Genomic DNA, 27,315 nt, shown 5'->3' on the forward strand with positions numbered 1-27,315 from the left:
TGAAAGCATGGCATGTTCACCTGCTCGTGAAGCCATGTTTTTCCTGGTCTGCTCTTCTGCAACAGAAGTCCTATCAACTCGTGAAAATTGAGAGTATTGGCACCCCCCCTCAACGACAAATTCAGCGAGGTATGAAAGCTGAGATAAGACTCAGGAAGAGAATTCAGAGTAGTGGAAATCAGCTCTGAATCAGGAATGATCTCATCAATATTCAGCAATTGCTCTCGTAAATCCTGTAGATTTGTGAGGTGCACTGACATGGAGTCACCCTCTTCCATAAGACAATTCTCTTTTCAAAAAAGACACCCTGGCATCATTCCGAGCTGCATACATGCTCTCCAAAATATCCCATGCTGCCTTTGAGGTCTTACACGACCGAATATGCGGAATGATGAATCTCTTCGCTGAAAGAGAAATACACGACAAAGCTAAAGCATCACTTGAATCCCATCTCTTTTGCTCTGGAGTGATAGGTATAACTGCACCAATAACTTGTGCTGCAGCTGTACCCTGTGCACTACCTCTGCCTCCTCCTTGTTGGGGAGGGGTATTAGGTGCCACATTTGCTGGCCGGATCTCATCCCCATTTACATAGTCCCACAAATTATGGGAAATCAGAATATTGCGTACCATAAAACTCCAGAGGGAGTAGTTGGTACCATCCAGCTTATCCTCTTGTGAGAGACCACTGAACTAGAAATCATTCTGATTTTGCTGGGCCATGTCTGAGACAGAAACTACAGCTAATGCAAATCTGAATTCCCTTGCTGGGAATGGAGTGCACAAATCGCAAAAAATTACAGCCAAACACTGGCTGAAAATTCAATTCAAAACTCTGTAATGTCTCTGTCAGAAGTCTGCCAGAGCATCCAATCTCTCCCAAAACCTGCCAAAAGTGCTTCAAAACACTTACAGAAAGGCAGTGTGAACTGAAACCTGCAAAATTGCTCTCCCAACACAAAAGCCCCAATTTGTGCCTTGAAATTGCAACCAGAAAGGGGCAAATGGTCTGAAAGCCCCAAATGTTGCACAAATTGCTCTCTGCCTGCAAAAGCCCCAAATTTCACTGCAAAATTGCAGTGTGATTGCAAAAGCCTCAAAATTTTGACAAAATTCCCAATACACAAAATGTGTCCAAATCTGCCCACAAAATGGCCTGCAAAGCAAAAATCTGCCTCAAATTCAATTTACCAACTAGTAGCTCCCTTGCTGTACGGAAGGGTACGGGCGTATGTACAGATCTGTACGGATCTACAGATCTGACGGCGATGTACGGCGAGCTGTACGGATCTGACTGGTAGCATGTACGGACGACGAGCTGTATAGGCGATGTACAGAACTGTCAGCTTGTACGGATGGCGCTGTCGACGTGTGCAGGTATGGACAAGCGTACGGCAGCTGTACGGGATGGCGAAATGTACGAGGGTTGTACGGGGCTGACGGAATGTACGACGATGTATGAAACTTGCAGCTTGTATGGTTGCACGGCGATCTGTACGGGTTGGGGCTGTACGGCGATGTACGAACGAAGCTGTACGGCTGCACGACGATCTGTACGGATACCGTACGAAATGTACGGCTGTACGGACGAAAGCTGCACGGTGGAGGAGCTGGTACGGATGGGCAGCAAGCTGTTGAGCTTGGAGCAGGGAGATTGTGAGCAAGGAAGCAGGGAGCAGGGTCAACCCGCTCTGATACCAAATGTGAGTTGAGAGGGAGAGAGCAAAGCGTGAGAGCAGGAGAGTAAGAGCTGAAAACAATAGTTACAATAGAAGAGAGTGTGTCATGATCTGTGATGTATTCCTTTCTCTATTTCTAGACTTATGGATGGTTTGATGAATGGACACTTGTGGAAGGGTATGCCCTTTTGACGGGACACTTCCTATGAGGCACAACCCTTGCCCTTTCGACGGGACACTTCCTATGAGGCACAACCCTTCACAAGAGACATCCTATTGAAGAGACATTCCTATTGTAATGTACCCTCTCATCAAGGGTCACACCCTTCACAAGGGGTACACACCTCTTCATGCACATACCCTTTGGAGTACACACCTTTTCATGTGCGACTCTTCACTCTCTATATAAGAGAGGCCCAATTGTATGGATGACACACTACAGATATCCTACAGACACTCAAGCAATACAATTATTCCTTGTTCTCTGCTATTTCAGTCTCCTTTCTGTTCCTTAGCACGTTTTTAAATATAGTAAATCTAGGATTTCTTACAGTGGTATTAGAGCAAAATTCGCTCCTGCCTATAGGAAATGCCTCCCACCTTCTAGCGTCGATCTGATACATCTTTTCCGCTAGAAGGATATCCGTGCACATTGTGCATGGAAGAGATGGAGAGGATGAGCGTAAAAATTTTTCGCGCCAACCCTGCCTAAAGTCATCTATGGCCTCTCCATCTCCCACACATCACGAGTTGATGTGAATGGACACGACAAAAATCATGTCTTTTGAGGTGCTTGGGCTGTCCCAAAACCAAGGGTCGTGCTGTGGTCGTTGGGTCGGGGTCTCTGTCATGTTTGCGGCTAGAGACTAGACGATCAATGTCACTTGATGGGAAGAACGCTGTGATCTTGCTCTGAGAGGTGTTTGATGATGTGGCCAAGCCCCGTCGCTTGAGTAAGTACTCTTTGTGTCGGACCCCCTCATGAATGAAGGCCGCGAGGCATCTCTGATCTGGGCAGGCCAGGAATCTGGAAAGGAGCCCGGAGCTATCTCTGAAGAGACAGTGGTAGCGACATCGGATCTCGTAGTACACTGGGCACCTGAAAATAAAATGTTCCTCCGACTCGACCTCCTTACAGTCGCACAATATGCATAAGCAATGCTCCCTAGGAATCCCCTTTGCTCTGCCGCTCTCTATGCGGAGGCGGTGTGATGATACCCGAAATTGTCCAATGGAGATCCGTAGTGAGTGAGACATATGAAGCTCAGTGTACCCCGGTGGTGTGATGAATCCCTCCTCTGAAATACGAAGACAGTAATCTCTGTAGAAACGCAGCTTCACTGGAAGCTCCCTCGGCTCCAACCAGGTCCTAAAGGTGTGTGTCTCACTAAATGCAGGCATGGGACCGCCTAGGTGGAGGAGTGGCATATGGAGGAACCATGCCACCTTAACATTTTATAATATTACTACCATGGATTATGTACAACACACCTTATGGGTCCTCTTATGTTTCCTACGGATCATCTGTGAGAGCATGAGGATCTGCAGGCGCTCCACTCGTGTCCACTCTATCTCTGACATGTCAGACTCCCAACAAGGGCTGCCATACATACCGGCTGGTCGGACCAAGGAGTTGAAGAGAAGAGCCTTGGTCCGAGGGTCCTGGAAGTGGGAGTGGAAGCATTGTCTTTCTAGCCGAGCCAGTGAGGCGTATCCCCTGCTCAGTCTGGCCTGCATCGCTGGTCTCATCGTGAAGATCGGGCCAGAGAAGATGACCCCCAAGTAAGTGTATGAGGATACGATCTCAACTGGTGACCCACCGAAAGTAAAAGTAAACTGCTTCCGTTGCATGTTTGCTCCAGAGGTGTTAAAGATCATGACCTTGGTCTTGCCAAGGTTGACCTCCAAATCATGGGATAAACAAAAAGCCTGCAGTGCATCCAGGTGTCGCTGGAGCCCCTTGGGTGTGGACGACAAGAGTGCCACATCATTTGCAAAAAGAAGAATCCTGATGATGATTCCAGCAAGTGAGCAACCAGTCCCTCCGAACGCCCCCATGAAAGTCTCAAGCTCATCGATGTAGAGGCCAAACAGGGTCAGTGATAAGGGACAACCCTGTTGACTCCTATGGTACTCAAGATCTCATCTATCCAACCTGTGCCTGTCCCGTGAGACACTCTCATACAGTGCCATGACTGCCCAGATGATCTCCTGATCAAATCCCAGCGTCTGTAGACGTGTGATGAGACGAGCTCGAGGTACTGTGTCAAAGGCTTTGCGGAAATCCACAAAGTAGCAATATATCTCTCCTTTCGTGATCTGGCCTCCTGAATGACACTCCTGAGTGTGAGTATGTGATCCATAGTCCCATGGTCTCGCCTAAAACCGGCCTGACCCTCTGCTCTGAGCCCTCTCATCTCTGCGAACAGGCTGACCAACGCATCCAATACAGCTGCATAGATCTTGGACATCACATGTCCAATCATGATAGTCTTAGAGTTACTCGGGTCCATGGGATCCCCTGCCTTGTGGATGGGGGTGATGGTGTTGAGTGTCCAGGTGCGGGGGAAGCCAAGGCAAACATCATCATTGAATAGCTTTGCTAGGATCGGGGCTAATGTGTCGATCCCATATGCGATAAACTCATTGCATAGCTCCTTGTGATCCTTAGCTCGGCCATTGTGCAGTTTCAATGTCGCGTCCTTGACTCCCCCTCTGGTGAACAACGTGCAAGTGGTGGGGCGAGGTGTGTGTATGAGATCTGGAGTGGGCTGGTGTGGGACATCATAAAGATGGTGTGCATACGTGTGCCAGACTCTCATGTCGGTAAGGGGAGATGGAGACCTACGCTCAAGGAATCTCCGCCAAAAATCCTTAGAGTTGTTGCTGTACAAGTTGTGCAGCAGCTCCTCCTCATTTCGACGAAGAAATGCCTGCTTCTTCCGACATACGAGACGTCGGTACTTGTGTACCGTGTCTGGTGTGTTCGGGAGGTGACATTTGGTTTTAAGTTGGAGCTGCCGGCGATAAGCCTTGCACTCCGCATCGTACCAATTGTTGCAGGGTACAGAACCAAGAGGTGGTGGTCTAGTGGACCGTGTGGTGTGGGGAAATATTTGGAGGGCAGCCTCGTGGAGTGTGCGACTAATCAGGGCAGCACGGTCCTCTATGAGTGGTATGTGATTGATGTAGGTTAGGAGTCTGTTTAGGCGTCCAGAGTAGGCCGGTGAGAGGCTGTGATCAAAGTGTATGTTGTGGTAGGTGTCATGCTTCCTATGTGGTGTGTGTGGTGTGGCTAAGCGTGGGGTGGCGATAGTGAAGAATAGGTATGTGTGATCAGCTCCTGGAGGGAGTGGTGCTATGTGTGATCAGCTCCTGGAGGGAGTGGTGCTTCTAGAGAGAGAGAGAGAGAGAGAGAGAGAGAGAGAGAGAGAGAGAGAGAGGGTGTGCCTTTGCTTGTTGTGGCTCAAGTGCCTTGCTTACTCTTGTGCGGCAGTCCCCTCAGAACCCTATTCCTTTTGATCAGAAATATTTTTAGGAGCGTTAAGCTATTGTCCATAACTCATGTTGATATGCTTGTCCAATATACAGAAGTAGGTTTTAAGTGCCTCTTTTTGGTTGCCCTTTTTGGTTTGGAGTTGTGAGTTTTTAAGAAATTTTCCCAACTTGGAAGTGTGATTTTGGTGGTGTTTTGTGTTGTGAACTCCAAAATATAATATAATTTTATACCACAGGAGCTTTCTAACAAAGAGCCTCCCAACAATAACCCTGAAGGGTGGTTCGAGTTGAAAATCAACACACACGTTTATGTGACTGGACTGCCAGACGATGTGACTGTTGAAGAGGTGTGTACAGCTATACCTTGTGTGGTCTACAATGCCGCTTATATGGTAGTTATTGTGGCTGGTTTTCCTTGTCATATGTTTCTGCCTTGCAAAGATGAATATGCCATCTTTTTAACAAAGATTAAAGATAGATATCTAATTAACTATGGAAAATACAGGCCTTGGCAGTTCTTTTGGTTGCATACAAGCAGTGGAGCTATTCCACTGTTTAGGCTGTGTGAGCTTGTCCTGGTTTCTGAAGGAAATACGTTGGTTAAAGTTTTTTACAATTAAATGCAAGATTTTCGATGAATTGAACCTTTTTCTCTGTCTGCTCACAGGTTTCAACGGTCTTTACTAAATGTGGCATCATAAAGGAAGTGAGACAATCCTCTGAACTAGGGTTTCATCTTTGAACATTATTTAGTGCCTTGAGTAGTTTAATACAGTCTTTAGTTTCCATGAACTTCAATCACCTAGTTGGCAGTGTTTACATAAAGTTGCTGTATTTCTGGACATGGTTCTGCAGGATCCAGATACAAAAAAGCCCAGGATTAAGCTTTATTCTGAGAAGGAGACGGGCAGGCTGAAAGGAGATGCACTCGTGACGTACCTAAAAGTAAGAATTTGGTTATTCAGATCTGAAGAAATCTTGTGATGAGTTTTGGGAAAGGTGTCAAATGTTAATGGGACAATAACATTTTCTATTCTACATTCGACTGTGGCTTTTCCTTCCGCAAATGACACATTTTATATTGTGTTGCACACAGGAACCCTCAGTGGATCTTGCTATCAAACTTCTGGATGGTGTGCCCTTTCGGCCAGGTGATAAAGAGCTAATGATGGTTACCCGAGCTAAGTTTGAGCAAAAGGGTAATAATCTTTTGTCCAGAGTAAGCACTTTTGTGGAATCTAATGGTGCTTTGTGAGTATGCAAAGACTCTATTTCTTGTATTTTTTTGTCGATACAGGGGTGTTGCTGGCTAATTTTCTTTACATGCTACAGAAATTTTTTATTGTGGGTTAAGTGGTTGACTGGAGCACCTCTAACATGAACTACCAGCTTGCGTTTTTGTAAAGATCGATGAGAAGGAAAATGGGAAGCCACACCTGGAAGATGTAAATGAATGCTTTTGTACTCTTTTAAGCTCTATCGTACTACTTTTTGAAATTTGACAGGTGATAAATTTATAAAGAAAGAGCAGAACAAGCAGAAAAAGAAAAAACTCAAGCTTGCAGAACAGAGGGCCCTGGGTTGGGGTAAGTTTTCTCAACTGGTTTTTAAATTTGTTCTTGAGCAGCCTTCATGATAGTGGTTTTCTGTTGTCAATCTATCCGAACATCCATAGATGCATCAAAGAAGTTCGTGAACTCCGAAGTGGTCCTGAACATTTTTAATGTAATTTGCCTTGAATAGTGGATTGAGTGGGGGATGGTCTTATACTACGGAAATAAATCCTGAATACAACAATAGTGAGATTTAGGTTCAGCATAAACTAGCTAAGAGCATTTGATGACATGGACTGCCTTCAATTAAAATCTGAATAAGCTTTCAATCACAGTGAGGTGAGATGCCATCAATGAGAAGTGTAAGAACCCTACTCAACTAATTAGCAAGCTGGTAGGCAAGGAGTACTGCCCAGTTAAACTGCATGACTGCTGTAGAGACCAAAGTATTTTTCCTATCCTCTCTTGCAACCTACATCGCCGAAAATTGTGAGCAACTTGCTGTCCAAACATGGACACTTCATTGCTGCCTAGTCTCTCCCATGTGGACTAGTTGGGGTGGAATCCAGGTTTCCACTGAGGGTATCTACTGAAATTAAGGAAGCGTGCAGATGGGTTGGGAATCCACATGTAGCCACTTGAATACTCCTTAGATCAGTGTGTGGGCACAATAACCCATCCAAGGGCTCAGATCAAGAATTACAGAAGCTTGGGGAGCAAAACTCAGACGGATGAACCTTTCTGCAATTCAGCAGCTAGACAGGGCAAAACCATCACTACCCTCCCAACAATTACCATGTAACTCCTATCCAGGTTTTGTGCAGAGACTGAGTAGAACATGCCATTACGAGGAAGAAATTCTTATCAAGCCAGACAAAATTCTAAAAGCAAACACTATTTGTGACCTCTTTTTCTGTCCAGCCTGTGAGATCTCCAAATGACGGAACTGAGTTTTGAAAATAGGGTTATGGCACACTGTTGGAATTCGATTTATTACTCCAACATCTCTGCAGCCTTGAACGCTTGAATGTAATCAATAGACTCTCTTCATGTGAATATTGGAGAAGCCACCTGATCTCTTTCAGCAAACTTGCCTTTGCGCTGAGATCTACAGCAACCCTATCTATAATTCACACTTTTCTCCTCTCGATCCCCTCTCATGGGTATCCCCCTCCTTCCATTCAAATGGCCTGTTGTAGATGTGAGAAATATCTGGCTGTCAAGCAACCAGTTCATCTACTAAGCTGGCCTAGATGAAATGGTTGCTTGGGCTGGATGAAATGGGAGTAAGGTGTGTTTGGGCGCCACAGCTCCACTCTCTCCTCCACTAAAGCTTCATTGAACCTAAACATTGTGCATGGCGAGCATACAAGTCAACATGCTCTGCTCTTCAAGAACTATACCAGATCATTCCAATTGCAACGAAAGTACATTATGAACGATGGGAAGACTCTTAATAAAGAAGATAACTTCTTTTATTTTTGGACCTTCAAGCTCTATGCCAAGATGGATCAGTGAAGTGCCACGATTGGGGATTGTTGGAGAATAACCATCAACTCCCCACATGTAAGCCCCCATATCAGGAGAGCACAGGGCAGTGATAAAGTGTTCTATTGTGGTTGCAGTATAATTCACAACACATGCAGTTTTGGGACTGTTTGTGCATTCATCTTTGAAGATGGCACAAAATCAGAATCAAAATCCGAATCCTGGAGATGTTTTTGGAGTTTTGATGATACGTTCCCTAACGTATAATCTGTTCCATACTCCCAAGTCTATGATCAATCACAGGGCAGGCACACGTTTCTTTCCTCCCAGCCAAATCTCGGTGTTAGCAAGCTCTCACCGAATCTGAATCGCAAGTGAAAAGCTCCTGCTTGCAAATCCACCAAGCCCCAATTCCCTAGATGGATCTAGTATGCCACATGTCCTCATTCTAGGGTACCTCTTAAATGCACCATATGCCCCTCTCTTGGGATATCATTATTTCACTTGCCCCTAGGCACATTACACATTCAATGCATTTAAGACCCATAGCCTTAGACCCATCTAGTCCGTGTCCTATCACCCTCATCGACATAACTCCTTTGACCATTTACGTGAAGCCCAATAAATATAATACAAACATCGATCCTTTAAAGAAAAATGTCGACTGACCCTTCCAAGGTCATGTTATCTCAACTTGAGCGTAACAAAATCCAACTACAGTCGGAGTATCTCAGAAAGTGCCTAGTGCCGTGAACTTTGTGGTTCAGATGTGGGAGATGCTAGCACTTGCGATAGCTAACATCCGCCAAGCTATGGATAGAGCTAAGGTGTATGCGGATGAAAACAGATTCATTAGAGAATTTAAGGAAGGAGAAAAAGTTTTTATCAGAGTTCCTTCGCACTCTAAGTCTTTGATTGCAAGAGAGTGTGCTAAGTTATCACCCCAATATCGTGGGCCGTGGTTAATTCTAAAAAGAATAGGCAAGGTGGCCTATAAATTAGAATTACCACAGGGTTATAAGGTGCACCCAATGTTTCATGTTTCTCGTTTAAAGAAATTTTGCATACAGGTGGCTCACTAATCGAAAGTGTTGTTTTATTTCAAGAGAGAGATATAATGCAGGATGCAAACCAACAAGAATCCTGGACCGAGAAACAATGCAAGTACGCAATCGGAAGATACCCACGGTGTTGGTTGCATGGCATGGTTTACCTCTATCAGAAGCTACCTGGGAATCCGAATACCAATTACGGAGAGTGTTCCCAGACTTTATCATCGAGGACGCTTATGCCGGAAGAGAGAAGGAATGTTCCGTCTAACCATCCGTTTCTGGATGATCCCCACTACTCATTCCCAACTCAGTCCGCAATTTGAGACTAACACTAGCAATAATTTCCTGCGCTTAATTCAATCATGATCACATCAATCTGCGCCCACTTTGCTCTCCCAAGCTCTCTCTCATTCCCTCACTCTGCAAATAACTAGGGCCTAGGACAACATGTTGAGCTATACCCCCCCAAAGGTACTTTATTACTTGAGAGAAATTGAGTACAAGAGTTCAGCGTGAAGCTGCTTGTACAAAATTCCAAAACGTGAATGAAAATACATAAGCTCTTAGGCTCTCTTTCTTGGCAACAAGCCACTTGTCAAATTCTACCTTACTTTCCTAATTACATGCCACTAAGGGCAACTCTAGAGTCTTCGAAGCACTTGGTCACGCGAACAGCCTCCTAGATGCTTGCTAGGCTTCATAGCGCTTGGGAAAAATAACCCTTTCTAATACCTGCAACAATTAATTAAAGAGCACCACCATGGCACCCATTAATTGTTAGCGCTTTCCATGCAAATAATACATTGTGGACTAATTCTAGTCACGGTGGGCGTCCCCACTGAACACATGTGCACACATAACAAATATATAAATATATTGATTCTCTGGTTGATCGGAGTCAATGCTCTTGATCATAATTAAGGGGCTTTGTTGACCAAGGGTCGAGGTGCCTTAATTATAGTCAAGTCTCTCCAACCAAAGTTGGCACAACTCTCCCACCGAAGTTGGCACATCTTGGTTAACTACAGTTAACCTTCTTGGTATAAACCAATTCTTTCTGACCGAAATTTGGCTTAATTGACCGAAGTCAAGTATCTTTGACCGTAGTCAATTCTTTGACCAATAGAATAACTCTTTTAACCATAATTATCCTAGATGGAAAATTCTGTAATTATGATCAAATAAATGGTCAATTGTACTTTGACTTAGGATATTTACATTGTGGTGACATCCCCTCGGCTTCTATTCAATTGACCTCAACTGAAAAGCTTCCTTGTAAACATCCAAGAGCTGTCGATGATCGGACAACATGTCTTCATCCATCCACTTGGCATCCAATGCCGTATAATTCTTGAATTTTACAAGGTTGAGGGCCTTTGCGTACAGTATGGTACACAATCTACTCTGGCTGAAGGACCTCCTCCAGCTCATCCACTTCTGGTGGATCCTCCAATATCGCCTCTATAGGCTCTGGCCCCTGAAATTTCTTTAGAAGACTCACACGGAATGCATTGTGAATCCTCCAATGCTTTGGCAATGCTAACCTGTATGCAACCTCATTTATTCTTTCTGTAACCTTGAAAGGGCCATAGTACTTGGGAGATAACTTTGGATACACTTTTTGTTTGCCTTTAAACTTGTGGAGCCTAGCTTTCTCGACTTCACAAGTACCCAATCCCCTTCCTTGAGATTTAACTGTCTCCTATGCTTATTTGCAGCTCTTTTATGCTTCTCTTGAGACCTTTCAATTGCTGTCCGGACTTGGCTGTAAGCTGTCTGGAGGTCTCTTACAAATTGATCAGCTGCAAATATTTCGTCCTTGGTGCTCAGGATAGGTGGCAGAATCACCTTCCCATAGATGACCTCAAAAGGGGCTTTCCCTGTAGAGCTGTGTACTGTATTATTGTAAGCAAACTCTACCAATGGTAGGTACTTTTCCTAGTCTGAACCTTGGTCACCCATGTAGCATTTCAGCATATCCAATGCTGTAGAATTTGCTACTTCACTTTGACCATCTGTCTGGGGATGGGAAGAAGAAGAAAATTTCAGATTCGTCCCCATATTATCAAATGAAGCTCTCTAGAATAGACTGGTCATTCTAGGATCTCGATCACTGACAATGGACTTAGGCATACCATGATACTTAAAGATCTGTGCCATGAAAAGCTTAGCCATATGATCTGCCTTTATGGTTTTGCGATCCGGAATGAAATGAGCTTGCTTGCTGAATCTATCAATGATAGTCCAAATCCCATCATTCCCTGACTTTGATCTTGGCAAATAAAAAATTAAGTCCATTGTAATACTTTCCCACGGTGCCTGAGGCACGGGAAGAGGCATAAGAAGGCCAGGTGCCTTCCGTCTATCATACTTCACTTTCTGACACGTAAGGCATTCAATAACAAACTGATGCATATCTTTCCGCATCCCTGGCCAAAAGAAATACCTCTCTAGTGCTAGAGTTGTTGCTGTAATTCCTCTATGTCCAGCATAGGGAGGTGCATGGCATTCTTCCAAAATCTTTTTCCTCATCTCTTGGGTGATGCATAGGCAGTCATCTTTCAGGGAAAAGTGACTGGGGACTGCCCTCTTGCATTTGCTGTAATATCTCACCAAAATCTGCATTATTAGCATATTGCTCCCTCATGCCTTCCAGGTCCCGATGATAAGCAATGGTCACATTGTTGACCTGGGGTCTTCGAGACAAGGCATCTGCCACTCTGTTCAGAACTCGTGGAGTATGGACAATCTGAAAATGATACATTGACAGTTTGCCCATTTCATATGCTTCTCGAAAAGTTTTGTCTGAGTTAGAAAATATCTTAGACTTTGGTGATCTGTTTTAACAGTAAAATCTGCACCCAAAAGATAATGCTTCCATGTATTCACAGCATGAACTACAACCAACAATTCTTTTTCATAGATTCCCAGATATCTCTCAGCATCACGCAATCTTCGGCTTTTGTATGCTACTACATGTCCATTCTTTTTTTTTTGCAAAAAGAGACTTCTATTAAGTATTAAAGAAAACCGTTAGAGCAAGCTTCATACGGGATACATCATGCAATGCATGAAAAGCTCAAGAGCCAAACAGAAAGGATTGAGGCTGATAGTGCCATCTCAATCCGGTAGAAACCTCACTACATGTCCATTCTGATATAATGCAGCCCCAACACACTCTCCACAGGCATTGCAATCACATCAAAAGGTTGATAAAGATCCGGGACTACAAGAATAGGCTCTGTAGTCAACTTCTCCTTGAGTGTATTGAATGCTTTCTTATGTGACATTCCCCATGTGAAGGCTGCATTTTTCTTAGTAAGGTCATGTAGTGGAGCTGCGATATCAGCAAAATGCTTGATGAATCTCCTGTAATAGGAGCAAAGTCCCAAAAAACTACGGACTTCATGCACAGTTTTCAGCTCAGGCCATTCTTGGATGGCTCGGATCTTTGCAGGATCCATTTGTATCCCATTCTTGGATATTATGTGCCCCAGGTAATGGATCTCTTCCAAAAAGAATTCACTTTTCTTGCTATTGGCAAAAAGTTGATGATTTTGAAGTTCTTGAAACACCAAGCAAGATGTTCTCGGTGCTCTTCTTCTGTCTTTGAAAAGACTAGGATATCATCAAAGAAAGTACCCGTGAAGTGCCTGTACTTTCAGAAGATGCAATCCATCATTCTATTGAATGTGGCTGGAGCATATGTCAACTCAAAAGGCATCACTAAGTATTCATACAACCCAAATGTAGTGCGAAAAGCTATCTTATGCACATCTTGTGGTTGTATTCTGACTTGATGATAACCACTCTTCAAGCCTATCCTGCTGAAAACTGTTGCTCCTTTGAGCCAGTCAAGCAGATCATCTATGCGTGGTATCGGAAATCTATTTTTGATGGTCATCTTATTTAATGCACGGTAATCAATGCACATTCAAAAAGAACCATCTTTCTTTTGTACTAAAAGTACCGGTGAGCAAAAAGGAGACGAACTGGGCTGAATCAACCCTTTGGACAGCAAGTCCTGCACCTAAGCCATAATCTCCTCTCTCTGAGTCGCACTAACTCTATAAGGTGGTCTATTTGGTGGCTCGCTACCAGGCATTAACTCTATCTGATGATCCTCTGGTCTCTCTAGGGATAACTCCCCTGGCAAAGCATCTGAAAAAGAATCTTTAAAGTTTACAAGAAACTGAAATTTATCTTTGTCTGCATCATTCATTTCAGCATGCATATCATTCTCTTTTTCTTTTACAAAAACCATGTACGCAGAAATTGCAGACTTTATTGCTTTACCACATGTAACATTAGATACTATGGGGATAGTTTCCTCTTTATTGCTGACAACTAAACGCTGGTTTTTCCTCCTATGGATAAAACTCAGCACCCTCTCAGGGTATTCTATCTTTACTTCCTTGTGATGGAACCACGGTTTACCAAGTACAACATCATGCTGCTTGAGAAGAGAAATTAAGAAGTCCTCCTGATCTACATAACTCTGCACATGGACACAAAGCTTTCCAATCAAAGGAGTAACTTGCACTGGATTTCCCTAGAACATTTGATCAGCATCAAGAGCTCTGCCTAGCTCTTCAGTTTTAAATCCCTAATCTCAGGGCTAAATCTTCAGATATGAAATTGTTTGTAGACCGTGGATCAAATAGGATTAATGCTTGTTGATCTCTTACCTTTCCCCATCATAGCAAAAGCTCTTTTTCCTTTGGGTCTGAGGTACTACCCAAAACATATGGGACTGCTTCCACCATTGGTCTCGGTGGTACGTGTGGCTTTTTCTGCTCCTTAGAACCCGAAGGCTTCTCAGGGCATTGGGCAGCCATATGCCCCTCTTTTCCACATCTAAAGCATGTCCCATCTCTGCGGAATTCAGCTATCTATTCAGGATTGAATGGGGATTCACCTTTATATAACTTTGAAAGTTGAGTACCCCTCGGCTTCTGAGGCTAAAACCCTTTCTTTTCAACCTTGGGATACTCTTTCTTTTCTGATTTTGAAAAATCAGTACCTCCTGCATGCAAGGATAGCATTGTGGCTAGATCTTGTAATGGCACGAGACTAGCTACTGAAGCTGAATGCATAATGTCTTGAATGTTCTTTGCCCTCAAAGCATTCACCACTGCCTGAATTTTTGGACTGAGACCTGCTCTGTACTTTTTGGGTTCTTTTGGAGATCTTTTTGAAAGGTGCAACCTGCAAATAAGCATCCCAAAACTTTTGATTGTACACATCCACTGTATCTCCTGCATCCATATGTAAACTATCCCAATATTGAAGAACATGATCTCTAAACTGTGTAGGCATGAACTGTTGGTAGAAGTATTTCTTGAAGCCCTTCCACCTCTTTCGGGCTGACCCATCTGTGGTATGTGCACTCCACCATGCACTAGTTGTCGCTGTCAAGTGCAAACTGACCATTCTCAACTTGGAGGATTCTGAAAATTTTTCTGTACCAAATGGAGCATCAAACTATCTAATGAACTGCAGTGCTTTGTTTGTATGACCATATTGTCCATTATAGGTCATAAACTTGATAGATTTACCTCCATCTTTGAATTCCTTGGTCTTAGAAGACTTGCTCTTCCTAGACTTCTCGTGTTTCCTTCTTTTCCTGGATGATTTATCTGATGAAGAAGAAGATACAGAAGTTGAGCTCGAGGTAGAAGGTGAAGGGCTTGGACATCGGTGATGATGCCTCGATCTTTTCCTACTATGAGAGCCTCCCCTATGAGATCCCTCTCTCTCGGGCTGTACACGAGAGTGTGCCTCTGGCATTGGCATCATAAGCTGCATCATAGTTAATGGAAACGGAAACGGAAACGGAAACGGCAAGGGGGGAAACGGAAATGTTTCGGGACTTTTTGAAAGGGCTGAAACGGGGAAACGCCACGTCAGCAAGGGGCTTTTACGAGAGGGAAAAGGAGCCACCATTTAGTACTCAAATTTGAGAATACATGAAGAAAGACAACATTAAAGTTCAACCAATAAAGCTTGAGGCTTGAGCCTTGGGCACTGGGGAGGACACAAAACGGGCAGCAGCAAGCAAGGAAGGAGCAGCGAACAGACGGCGACAAAAGTGATGGGCTGCGCAGGAATTTTTTTGTTTTGTCAGGGTTTGCAAGCAGAAACGGCGCGTTTTGCCTCCGGGGAAACGTTTCCCCAAGGGTTGAAACGGGGAAACGCGCCGTTTCCCCCAGGGGGAAACGGTTCCCACAGAAACGCCATTTCTGTTCCAGATCAACCCCGAAACGTCATTTCGCCTATTTTTTCTCTTGAAACGCGCATTTCCCGTAACTATGAGCTGCATTAGGCATAGTTTTTGCTTGAAACAAATGCTGAGCTTTTGGATCCCTTATGAGATTTTCCATCTCTTGCATACGAATGCGTACCATTTGCTCAAATTATTGCTGAGTTTGCTGCACACTTCTCTGTCTTGGATGTGCATCCCTATCTTGTGAATCCCACTGGATAGGTGATTGAGCCATTCTCCTACAACTTGTCTGAGATCTGCAAGTTTCTCACACACACTGTGTATGCAACTGGTGCACGCAGCCTTTGCTTTTCAAAAAGAAAATTACCTCAACAAGAGGTGTCTTGCATTCTCAACTTATGCTAGTGCCGGGCTGTCAACTCAAGGCATAAACTCGCAGCTGTGTGCCCCTTTTCTGGCTGCTGCAAATGACTTCAAAAAGCATTTGTTTTTCCCTCTTTTCACTACTTAAAGGCATGCATATTCTTTTTCTGCAAATCTCAGATTTTCTCTGATTTCTGCTTTTTCTGACAGTAAATACTCTCTCAGGTAGGTGAAAACTGTTGGCAGAAACAGTCTCTGTAACTGTCCTTTTTTTTTTTTTTGTGGACAGTAACTAGATGGGTAACTGCTGGTTACACTAACCAGATCAGTCCTGTTATGGTTTGGTTACACTGACAGACTAGTTAGTCTGTAACTTGGCCACTAACTTAACCAAACTGGTTAACTGAGCCAGTCAGACAGTCTGGTTGGGCCAACTAACTAGACCTTTGACCAAGGTTAACTAACCAGAGTTAACTTAACCACTAGCCTGCCACGTCATCTGCTGAGCTGTCTGCCACGTGTCAGTGCCACATCAGCATTTGCACATGCATGCCACCTGGTTGCCACGTCATCTGAGCACTTTGCCACCTGGCTGCCTTGCTTGCCACGCCAGTGCCACGTGTCAGATTTGCCACATCATCAAAAGCCTAAGGTTCCAAACCTTGGCTAGCTGGTCGGCGTCGCGCCTATTCCCTTCAGCAACGCCTATGCAGAGTGCTACGCCCACGCCCGATTGTTGTTCGGTGCCTTCACAAGATCATCGAAGATCTCCATGAATGCCTTTCGGCATACCATCCGGTGACCTGCGCAAAGTTTTGCGCTACAATTTGTGACTCCATGGCTCACGGGTGAGGCGCTGGTTCACCAACGATTGAATCCACGTCAACCTTCATCACCTCCCTGATACTCCTTTGCCGTTCAACGGAGAAATTTCCCAAAGTGTAGCATTCACCGAGCCGTTCACAGGACCCTGTTCTTGTTTGCTAGCTTCAAAACCCCACTAGCCTCTACTACTGCATAAGCTTAATGAAAGTCCCATCGCTTGCGTAGCTCTTTGTCAAATTTCCTCTTCCAAGAAACTAACGGCAATAGGACTAATACATACATATTAAGCAGGGAAATATCCACTCGCATCCCGTTCCTCTTTGTGAGCTCAGCCATTTCTTGATCGTCACAATTTAGAAAAACCATGAAACAAGCTCTGATACCAATGCAATTTGAGACTAACGCCAGCATTAATTTCCTGCGCTTAATTCACTCATGATCATAGCAATCTGCGCCCACTCTTCTCTCCCAAACTCTCTCTCATTCCCTCACTCTGCAAACAGCTAGGGCCCAAGCCAACATGTTGGGTTGGACCCCCCCGGAGGTACTTTATTACTTGAGAGAAAGTGAGTACAAGAGTTCAGCGTGAAGCTGCTCATACAAAATTCCAAAACGTGAATGAAAACACATGAGCTCATAGGCTCTCTTTCTTGGCAACAGGCCACTTGTCAAATTCTACATTACTTTCCTAATTACATGCCACTAAGGGCAACTCTGGAGTCTTCGAAGCACTTGGTCATGCGAACAGCCTCCTAGATGCTTGTTAGGCTCCATAGCGCTTGGGAAAAACAGCCCTTTCTAATACCTGCAACAATTAATCAAAGCGCACCACCATGGCACCCATTAATTGTTAGCTCTTTGCATGCAAATAATACATTGTGGACTAATTCTAGTCACGGTGGGCGTCCCCACTGAACACATGTGCATACATAACAAATATATAAATATATTTATTCTCTGGTTGACCGGAGTCAGCGCTCTTGATCATAACTAAGGGGCTTTGACCAAGGGTCGAGGTGCTTTAATTATAGTTAAGTCTCTCCAACCGAAGTTGGCACATCTTGGTTAACCGCAATCAATCTTCTTGGTATAAACCAAGTCTTCGTGACCGAAATCAGGCTTACTTGACTGAAGTCAAGTATCTTTGACCGTAGTCAATTCTTTAACCAATAGAAGAACTCTTTTAACCATAATTATCCTAGATGGAAAATTTTGTAATTATGATCAAATAAATGGTCAATTGTACTTTGACTTAGGATAGTTACATTGTGGTGACACAGTCCTAAGTATCTAAAACATTGCAGTCCAAAAAAGACTGGTAAATTTAACATCCATGTCTGACACTATGGATTTAGGTAATCCATGCAAACGAAATATATGTTTAATAAACAAATCCGCCACTTGCAAGGCACTAACAGACTCTTTTGTTGGAATGAAGTGAGCCATCTTGGTAAGATGATCAACTCAAGGTAGACCTACAATAAAGTCCATGGAAATGCTCTCCCACCTACCTAGTGGTATTTCCAAAGGCTGTAAAAGTTCGGGTGGCTTCACCGGCTCTGCCTTACTTGACACGAAAAACGTTGTGTCACATATTCATGAATATGTTTTGTGATTTTTGGCCAAAAGAAATCTCGCTTCACGACATCATACGTTTTCTCGACTCCTGGATGTCCTGCACATGGGCTATCATGGCATTGTTGAATGACTCTCTGCCTGAGATCATTCTAATTAGGTACTACTACCTTGCCATTTCTTTTCAGCATACCATCTCTTATGGTGTATCTTGCATAAGTTTGACGGTTTCTGGATGCCAGGTCACCCTTTTTCCTAGGTTTTAGCACATGAGCCTTAGGCCAAAGGATCTGGACGAACTCGTTCACCTTTTGAGTTTCTCTTATCTCGGTCACTACAGCACTCTAATTCCATGAAACTCATATTATGCATAATGATGACAACACATCAGCAATTTTATTATCCTTCCCTCTTCGGTATCGAATCATGAAGTTGAACTCCTGCATGAGTTCTGCCTACCTAGTTTGGCCGCCTCTCAAGTCTGGTTGTTTACAAAAATGTTTCAGAGTATCATGATCAACATCAACATAAAACTCTGATCCATACAAATAATGTCTCCATGTTTTCAAAGCATGGACAATAGCATACAACTCTAATTCATGAGTTGGTCAAATTCGTTGAGAGGGAGAAAGCTTCTTGCTTTCAAAGGCTACTGGCCTTTCATCTTGGAGGAGAACTGCTCGTGCCACAATGCCACTTGCATTGGTTCAATGAAAAAGGGTTTCTGGGGATCAACTATTTTTAACACCGGTCCTGAGACCACATCTTTTTTTATGGTGTTACAACTTTCCTGTTGATTCCGTCCCCATATAAAAGGTACTCTATTGGAGGTTAGATCAGTCAATGGCGATACTATCTCGGAATATCCTTTGATATGCCTTCGATAAAATTGGACAAATCCCAAGAATGATCGCAAAGTGGTCAAAGTCTGAGGGATAGGCCAAGTTAGTATCATAGCCACTTTCTTTGGATCCATTTCTACCCCCTCAGGAGCAATAATGAATCCTAAATATTCAAGTCTTACCATATACAGTACAATTTTCTTTTTATTTACATAGAGACTGGCTTTCCTCAAAGTACTGAACACTATTCTTAAGTGTTCATAATGCTCAGCAATACTTTTGTTGAAAGCAAGAATGTCGTCAATAAAATGTACTACAAACTTCCCAATATACGGGCATAGTAAATCGTTCATAAGCATGACGAATGTAGTTGGAGCATTGGTAAGTCCGAACGGCATTACCAAGAACTCATAATGTCCAAACCTGCTTCTAAATGCGGTTTTATGCACATCCTCGGCTCTAATACGGATCTGATGTTGCAGCGAGGGTGGCCTGGGAGACCATTATTCTCCCTACATGGGAAGGGGACCTTAATATCATTGACTCGGACTTGCAGTGCAGGCCATTGCTTTGTAAGGTGGTGGTGAGGGGACTCATGCCTAGGCAGGAACCTTGGAAGGATTTCTTTTTTGGACGCATTCAGGCTTGCATACCTACCTTAGGAGATGATTGGGTGGACAGCCCTTGCTGGATTTTTACTTCCGCCTCTCTTAGTTCTCATGCCTCTCCTCTCATGGCTACTATCCTTAAAGCTTGGGGGAGCTTCAGGAACACTCTTTGAAGGGTTCCGCCCTCTACCCTTGAAGAGATTGATAGGCAGCCGATTATTTGGAACGATAGTATACTTGATGAGCATGGCAGACCTCTGGGCACTTCCCATTATATGCAGTGGTCTGGGTGGGAGAGAGGCCCCGCCTACACAGTAGGCACTTGGGAGGCTTTAATCAGTCACCTCAGAGGGGTAGCACGCAGGATTCAACAGATAGATGCAGCCATCCTGGTGGAATGGACAGTTGAGATGCCTATTACTTCCACCACTTGGTTGGGAGCTTTTTCGAGGACAGCAGTTCCTCTACAGGTGATCGCTCTTCGAGGTCTTGGGGAAGATGCTCTGGTCTTTGACGTTGGGGATGGAGGTATACTCTCTAGATCCATGGATGATATTCTTCTAGAAGTTGCCTTTCAGCCTGTCAGGATTGCTGGTTTTGTGGACCATGGAACGGGCTTGCAATGGTACTTAGACCCCGACCCTCTGCTCTTGGCCTTGGGATCCCGGAGGTTGTGGTTATATGGAGGTGCACCTATCAGGTGCTTGCAATGGGACCCAGGAGAGTGGGAGTGGATAGATCATGGGCACTGAGAGAGGGGGATTCCCTTCTTTCGTTTCACGGTTGGTAATGCCAGGAGATTTCAGCTGAGCAGTAGAGGTTGGATTCCCTCCAGAGCCCCCATTGGGATAGCTTCTTCATCACCGCAGATTTGCGTAGGAATTTCTGGAGGAGGCTTTGGAAATCCCTCAGAAATAGAAAGATCACTCTTTTCTTTTGGCTTTCTATTCATGGAGGGATTGCAGTGAAACTGTGGAGATCACGATTTGGGGCTGATCCCACTTGCCCTCGCTGCCTTTCAGCAGAGGAGTCAGTGCGACATTGCCTTTGGGACTGCAATTAAGCGAGAATTGTTTGGAAAAGAGTTGCTTGGTTACTCAGCATTTTTCATACTTTCCTTTCTTCATGACTTGGGGCTCGGTCCCATGGTTATCCCTTATTGGGCCCCAGGTGTTTTATGAGGGTGACACTTCTTCTTGGGCACTCTCGATCCGCCAACAGGTGATAGAGCCCTGCTGTCTTCAGGATGTACCACATATTCCTTTCAGAGCTTCACATGTTTCAGTGGACACCTCTTGGGAGATTTTGGCTAGCATTTCCTCTTGGCACATTTGGAGAGCCAGATGCACAGAGACCTTGGATGACACCCAGATGCACCCATCACAGGTGTTCATGGGTATTTGAAGTGACGCGGTTCACACTTTGATAGCCATATGGGCTAGCATGCAGGGCCCTTCACAGGCAGCCTCTTCTAGGAGGACTGTATTTCTTCGAGTTTGGAGGGATTCTCCCTTTTTCTCGGAGGTTGCTATCGGATTAAGATGGCACTATCAGCCACAATCCTTTCTTTTTGGCTCTTGAGCTTTTCATGCATTGCATGGTGTATCCCGTATTCCCGTATGGAGCTTGCTCTAACGGTTTTCTTTAATACTTAATAGAAGTCTCTTTTTTGCAAAAAGAAAAAATACGGATCTGATGGTAGCCACATTTCAGATCTATCTTACTGAAAATTATGGCCCCATGTAACGCATCTAGCAAATCGAGCCATCAGATACGTGTGCTTAAGAGTGATATTATTCAATGCTCTGTAATCTATACAGAGGCGAAAAATATCATCTTTCTTTTTCTTTAATATCACTGGCGAAGCAAAAGGTGAAACTGGGCTGAATTTGCCCTAGCTTGAGGTATTCTTCGAGTTGTCTTCGCACCTCCGCTTCTTCGGTAAAACTTAACCTGTAGGGAGGTCTATTTACAGGTTCTGCCCCTAGGATTAGTTCAATCTTATGTTGAACATTCTGCTGTGGAGGTAGCCCATAAGGTAACTCATCCCTAAAATAATCGCTAAGCTAGTAAACAGTACACTTGATAATATCGTATCAAAGCCCGCAGCAACGGGGTATACAACCTGGATACAGAGTTAATTAAGATGAAGGGGAAGTAGCCAATCAAGACGTCATTGTGTTGTTTGACTCAGCGTCAACGCACAATGTAATTAACTCCAAGCTTGTAAAGAGGCTGAAATTAAAGACTAGCCCATCTGACTATGCATACACAGTCAGAATGGCAGACGGAAGTTCAACTGAAGTATGGGATCAAACGGTTATCCAGTTGGAACTTCAAATTCATGACTATGTAGAGAAGCTTGATTTTGAAATGACAAAGCTTGCTCATGCAGATATAGCCCTAGGTAAGGCTTGGCATTCTAGGAAGAATCCAACCATAAATTGGAAAAAGCACATTTATCAATTCAAGATGAATGATGTGCTGTATGTCTTACGAGGTGAAAAAGATATACCTCAACGACCGTTGGTTTCTGTAATGGAAGTTCGAAAGCTCAAGAAGAGTTTTTGTTTCTTTGTACAGCATTGGTAGAGCCGATTGATGGTCCTTTGGCTAGCACTGATGTTACCGAAATGGGGAGATGGCCAAGGTGGCAGATCAAATAGCAGAGGAGTTCTCTAATAGACACACAACAAAATTGGTACTGACCGTTGAGAAGATCCCGCTAGGTGAATTTGCATCTATTCTGCTCTTGGACTTTCCTCCATTTCCACATCGCATTCTGAGATCACCATCTCAACCATCCGATGATCCTTGTTGTGGCTGAAGGCATCCAAAACACAAGCCTTCTCTCCTTGCTTTTTCTCTTTACTCTGGGTTCAAAGAAGACTTCGACCAAGCCTGGGCTGCCATTGGTGTTACTTTTCTTTTCACTCCAATAGTGGTACTCGGTTTAGAAGGAGTCTCAATTGGCTTCGCCTGCTTGGCTTGGCCTACCTAGCAAAACATTACATCCATTCAATGGCATAATGAACTCTTGAATGTCCACATAAGAGCTTCCCAATTACGGGTGTGACTGACTCACTGTGCCCTGGGCAAGCCATATCTGCATCATAGAGTGGCTGATCTCTTCTGCCTTTATGCCCAATTTTCCAGCCAGCTTTGGAGAAATGAAATTGGATTGTGCCCCGGGATCAATGAAGAACAAAGCTGTCTGGTCACGGATTTTGCCCCACGCTCTACATAGCTCCGTGGCATCTACATGTTGTATGGCTCCAGTGACATCTGGCATAAGACCAGCAGTGGGTTTAGGCTTCTTACCCCTTTGGTCATCCTTCTTTTCTCCCTTTTTCTCACCCTGATCCAACGAGGGAATCTTCCTCTTTCTGTTTGGGCAATTGCCCTTTTTCCTACATTGTAACATTTATTGGCATCATAGAGGGCTTTCTTCTCTTCCTTTGACATCTTCCGTTGAGGCAATACTTTGCAACAAACCGAACCTTGACAGGCTGCTCAAACTTTCTGAAATTTTATGACGTCCCTGCCTGCTGTCCTTAAACTTTTTGGGATTTGTGGTTGCTGCCCTTGAAGCCCAAAGTCTTCCTTTGCAAGAGGGCATAAGCTGTAGTGGCATTTTCAATAAGCTAGGACATGTTAGAAGTCCCGGATCTCCTTTGGCAGCCCACAACAATACTTCTCAACCTGTTGGGACAGCTCCACACGCCTGTAAGAACTCATGGGCAACAAGGCTTCCCAAAAGTTTTTGTTGTACTCCTCCAAGCTCTCACAGTATGCGGCATCTAGCTTGTGCCAAGCTGTCATTATGTCCACCTCAGAAGTGTTGGTGAACCAAGCAGATGAAAAGACTTGCTTAAACTCGATCCAAGTGACTCGATCCAAGTGGTAGTAGGGGCTCTACCTACCATTGAAGTTCATTTTCCTTGAGAATGGTGGCTGCCTTCTTGACTTTTGATGATTCCGTGAAGTTCCTATCCGCATAGGCGGCATCAAATTGTTGCACAAAAGTCAATGCTTTCAGCATGTCTTGTGTCCTATTGAATGTCTCAAACTTAGCAACAGCCCCATCCTCTTTGTAGTCTTTCAATTTGCGATTGGGTGCAATATTGTCATACACAGGTGGTTGCAACTAGGGAGATGGCACCATCTGGCCCATACTCTATGCATTAGTGCCAACTCCCATGGTTGGATTGACCATTCCCGGTCCTATTCCCTACATCTGTGGCATGTTCATGAAACCACCCATAATTCCTGGCATCCCCATTTGCATTCCGGGCTGCATCCCTATATTTTCATACATCATGTTGGGATTCCAGCTTGCATACCCCCCACCATTTGTTGCTGAAAATTTTGCATTCTTGGCTGAAAACTTCCCAAGTTTGTGCCAGGCATTCCTAGCCCTTCTGTGGGCTGTCCCACCATTGTTTGGAAAAGCGGCCCTCCTCCGAAGTATCCTGGGTGCATCACTGAAGGAGGAAAGGGTTGCTGTCCATAATTCACCGGCTAAAAATGGTTGCCCTGTGGGGCATTCGACTCAACCAACTTGTCACAAGAGTGCAACCTGCTCGTGCATGAGTCCCAAGGCCTCAGAAAACAGTCACAAGAATTGTATGACTGATCAGCGCTAGCTATTCACAAGTCCGTACAAACTGTACGGATTACTTCAGAATTCCCACGTAGGGCTGCACAGCCTGCATTAGGACTGTACGGACTCCAAAACGCTTGCTTCAAGACCCTCTATGTATGGATGTATGGTTCTGTTTAGCGCCTATTGTACAGCTGTATGGACGACTTCACTATTGTACGGTTCTCATCGTCTAGCGTAGGATGGACAAAAGCAGTAGAGCCTAATCCACCTTCACAGCCACCCTCATCCACATTTAAAACAACTGAATAGCACAATCACAAGGTAAAAGGCATTCATTCAGCATCCTTCTCTCTACACACCTTCTGATACAACTCACACTCTGGCCACAACCAGTACTTCCCCATAGCCTATGAGCAAAGAAATGAACAACACGCTATGTCAGAACCCACCACAATTCTGTGAGAGAACCCACACTGAGAGCAACATAAAGCAGTCAAGTACTTAACACAAGCACCTCCTGTGAAACTAAACTATCTTCTTTTATGAGGTCCACAAATCAAGTATGGCAACAATCACAAGAGCTCCTTCTTCGACCAACAGTATGCCATCTTCATTTTGGAATTGCACCTTTGGACTGCATGAAGCCTAGTACTTTAAGCCATTTGCTGCCCATAGTCCCGTTGCCACAAGCAAGGCCTTTTCCAAGATCATCCATGACCACCGGGTTTGCTGCTCCAACCAAGTGTGCACTACGTCCTTACAAGCTATGCATGGAACTATACACTAACACGGTCTTTTGTCGGAAATCTGCCACCCACAAGTTCCCATAGATATTCTATAGTCTAAATTGAACCAAGCTCTCATGTAAAAGCTCGCTATCTCTGGATTTTCTCACAGCCAGTATCTCGTCTTCGTTTCTGCCTTCACGCAATCAGAACACCCCAGAAGCTTCCAACCCACATCATCGATTACTTACAACCAAGTCTCTTTAACCTCCAGCAAGATCACAACCTCTCCTTCTTGTCGCTCACAAAGCTCATATGCTCTCAGGGCTCACCAGCTGCATACGAAGCTGCCATAACAAGCTAGCTCACACGCTTTCCCTTATCCAAGACACTCACTTTGGCACATGGTTCGTCAGCTTGAAGCACCCGGAGTCCATCTACTCTGCGCTCGTGCAGTTGAACTCCCTCACCCGTCATGTAAACAGTCACCTATGCAGCGTCTCCTTCTTCACAAGGTTCTGTTCGTCACATGCGATGACCTTCATGCAATAAGAGCTTTCCGCTCACACAACCTCATATCTATTGCGAGCCTCTCTTTCACGGTTTCTCCTTCCTTAGATTCCTGCCAGCGAGCTCTCACGCCTCCTCAACTCAGCTTCCATCCAAAGCAACCCCCAACCTTCTGGTCTTCTAGCTTGCTCCCGTCTTCGAGCTCACGCAGCCTTCCTAGCTCACCGAACTCCTGTGTTCCTATCTCCAATCTCCACCCGCTCCTCCCCTGCGCAACCCCTGGTGTAGGCCTTTCCTCCCGAGTTTCCTGAGTCACCCTTCGCCCTCCTGGTGGTCCTCCTCTCCTGTGATCCCTTGTCTCTAGCTTCTTAGAAGGGATGCTCCAGCCACCAAAAAACTCCCACAACGGTTACCATTCGTCCCTGGACTCCTTAGCTCTTTTGAGCTCTTCCTAGCCCACACCGTAGCGACGCCCAAGCTACACCCCATAGCACTCAGCCACCCCAGCAGAACCTTGGCTCCTGGGAACTAGCCCCCCCAGCTTCTCCTCCTGATCACCCACCTCTTAGCGACCCCCCTCGCTCACACAGTCGCGACCTGCGCTTCCAGAGCCCTCCTCTGTCAATCCTTTTAGTAGTTAACCTACGAGCTCCTTCCGCCATCTCGCCATCCAAAACTCTCTTCTTCTCCTCTATGTAGCACGTTGCATGCTTCCTTTTTTATCATAGCCACGTCATCACCTTATTTTCACCACTCTTCCGCCCTTCACAAAAACTTTACCAAGGCCTCTAATGCCCAAAATCCCCACCTTTGACACCATGCTTTGCACATTACCTTAAACTAGGCATTTAATGCATGCATGCCACACATGGCATCACTTACTTCACCCTCATTCATACATCAATGTCCATGTGACATTACAACGAGACTACAACCACGCATGCCCAAATGAATACTCAACCAACCAACGCCGTAACACTGGATACTATGTGCTCTGGAGTGCATCCACTTGGTTTTCATCATCTCCCAGAAGTCCTTGTAGAAGTGTCTACCATCCCAAGGAAATATCTATATCAATGTAGAGTCCTTAATGAGGGTGCCCATAACTCATAGCCACCACCAAATAGCTATGTACATAGTTATGCACCTATCCATCAGCATGCAACAAGTGAAAAACATTTTTTTTTATTTTTATCCACACAGCGTATGGCTGTACGGAATTCTTCAGGCCTGTACGGGCTTCTGTTGCACTTGTCGTACAGCTGTACGGACTGTTTTGGAGACACCATTGCCCCGCGCTGTCCACTGACCTCTTCCGCCCCGTGGAAAGAACCTTACATGATTTTTTCCTTCTTGGGACCTTCCACAAAACACCTTGCTAATTGCATTTTGCATGGGCATGCCACGTGGCAGCCCACGTTTTAAAAATGCCCCTAGGTTCAAAGTGGTCAAACCAATGACCAACTTTAAAACTCATTTGCCCCTTGCCCCTTCTAGTGGGACCAAACCAATGGCCAACTTGGGTTCTAAGGGTACTTGATCCCCTTTTTGGACTTAATCACTTATTCGCCCCCAAGGCATCAGTCCCTAGGGGGAATCTTACACACCCACATCCCAAGGCCCTACTCCTTAGCTTTCCAGGGTCTTGTCCACAGGTGCACAAGTCACGCCCTCATGATGTCAAGATTGATGACAAGGCCATCAACACTGATGGGGAAGAATATGAAGGTCTACTTGCTGATTTCACACTTTAACAGCAATTCGA

At 44.7% G+C, this 27,315-nt stretch overlaps 1 protein-coding gene across 1 annotated transcript in view; it reads left to right on the plus strand.

Annotated features, from left to right (window-relative positions):
• Positions 1-27,315, plus strand: part of ELF9 (RNA binding (RRM/RBD/RNP motifs) family protein) — a 122,602-nt gene that overhangs the window by 65,983 nt on the left and 29,304 nt on the right. Inside the window, exons 5-9 of the mRNA XM_087385095.1 lie at positions 5,414-5,524; positions 5,845-5,883; positions 6,033-6,122; positions 6,274-6,376; positions 6,683-6,763. Coding sequence (XP_087241221.1) covers positions 5,414-5,524; positions 5,845-5,883; positions 6,033-6,122; positions 6,274-6,376; positions 6,683-6,763 — 424 coding nt within the window. The remainder of the gene's footprint in view (positions 1-5,413; positions 5,525-5,844; positions 5,884-6,032; positions 6,123-6,273; positions 6,377-6,682; positions 6,764-27,315) is intronic.

This window comes from Dipteris shenzhenensis, chromosome 14 (assembly GCF_047967505.1).
Source record: "Dipteris shenzhenensis isolate YYH24624 ecotype China chromosome 14, Dip_SZ_1.0, whole genome shotgun sequence".
NCBI lineage: Eukaryota > Viridiplantae > Streptophyta > Polypodiopsida > Gleicheniales > Dipteridaceae > Dipteris > Dipteris shenzhenensis.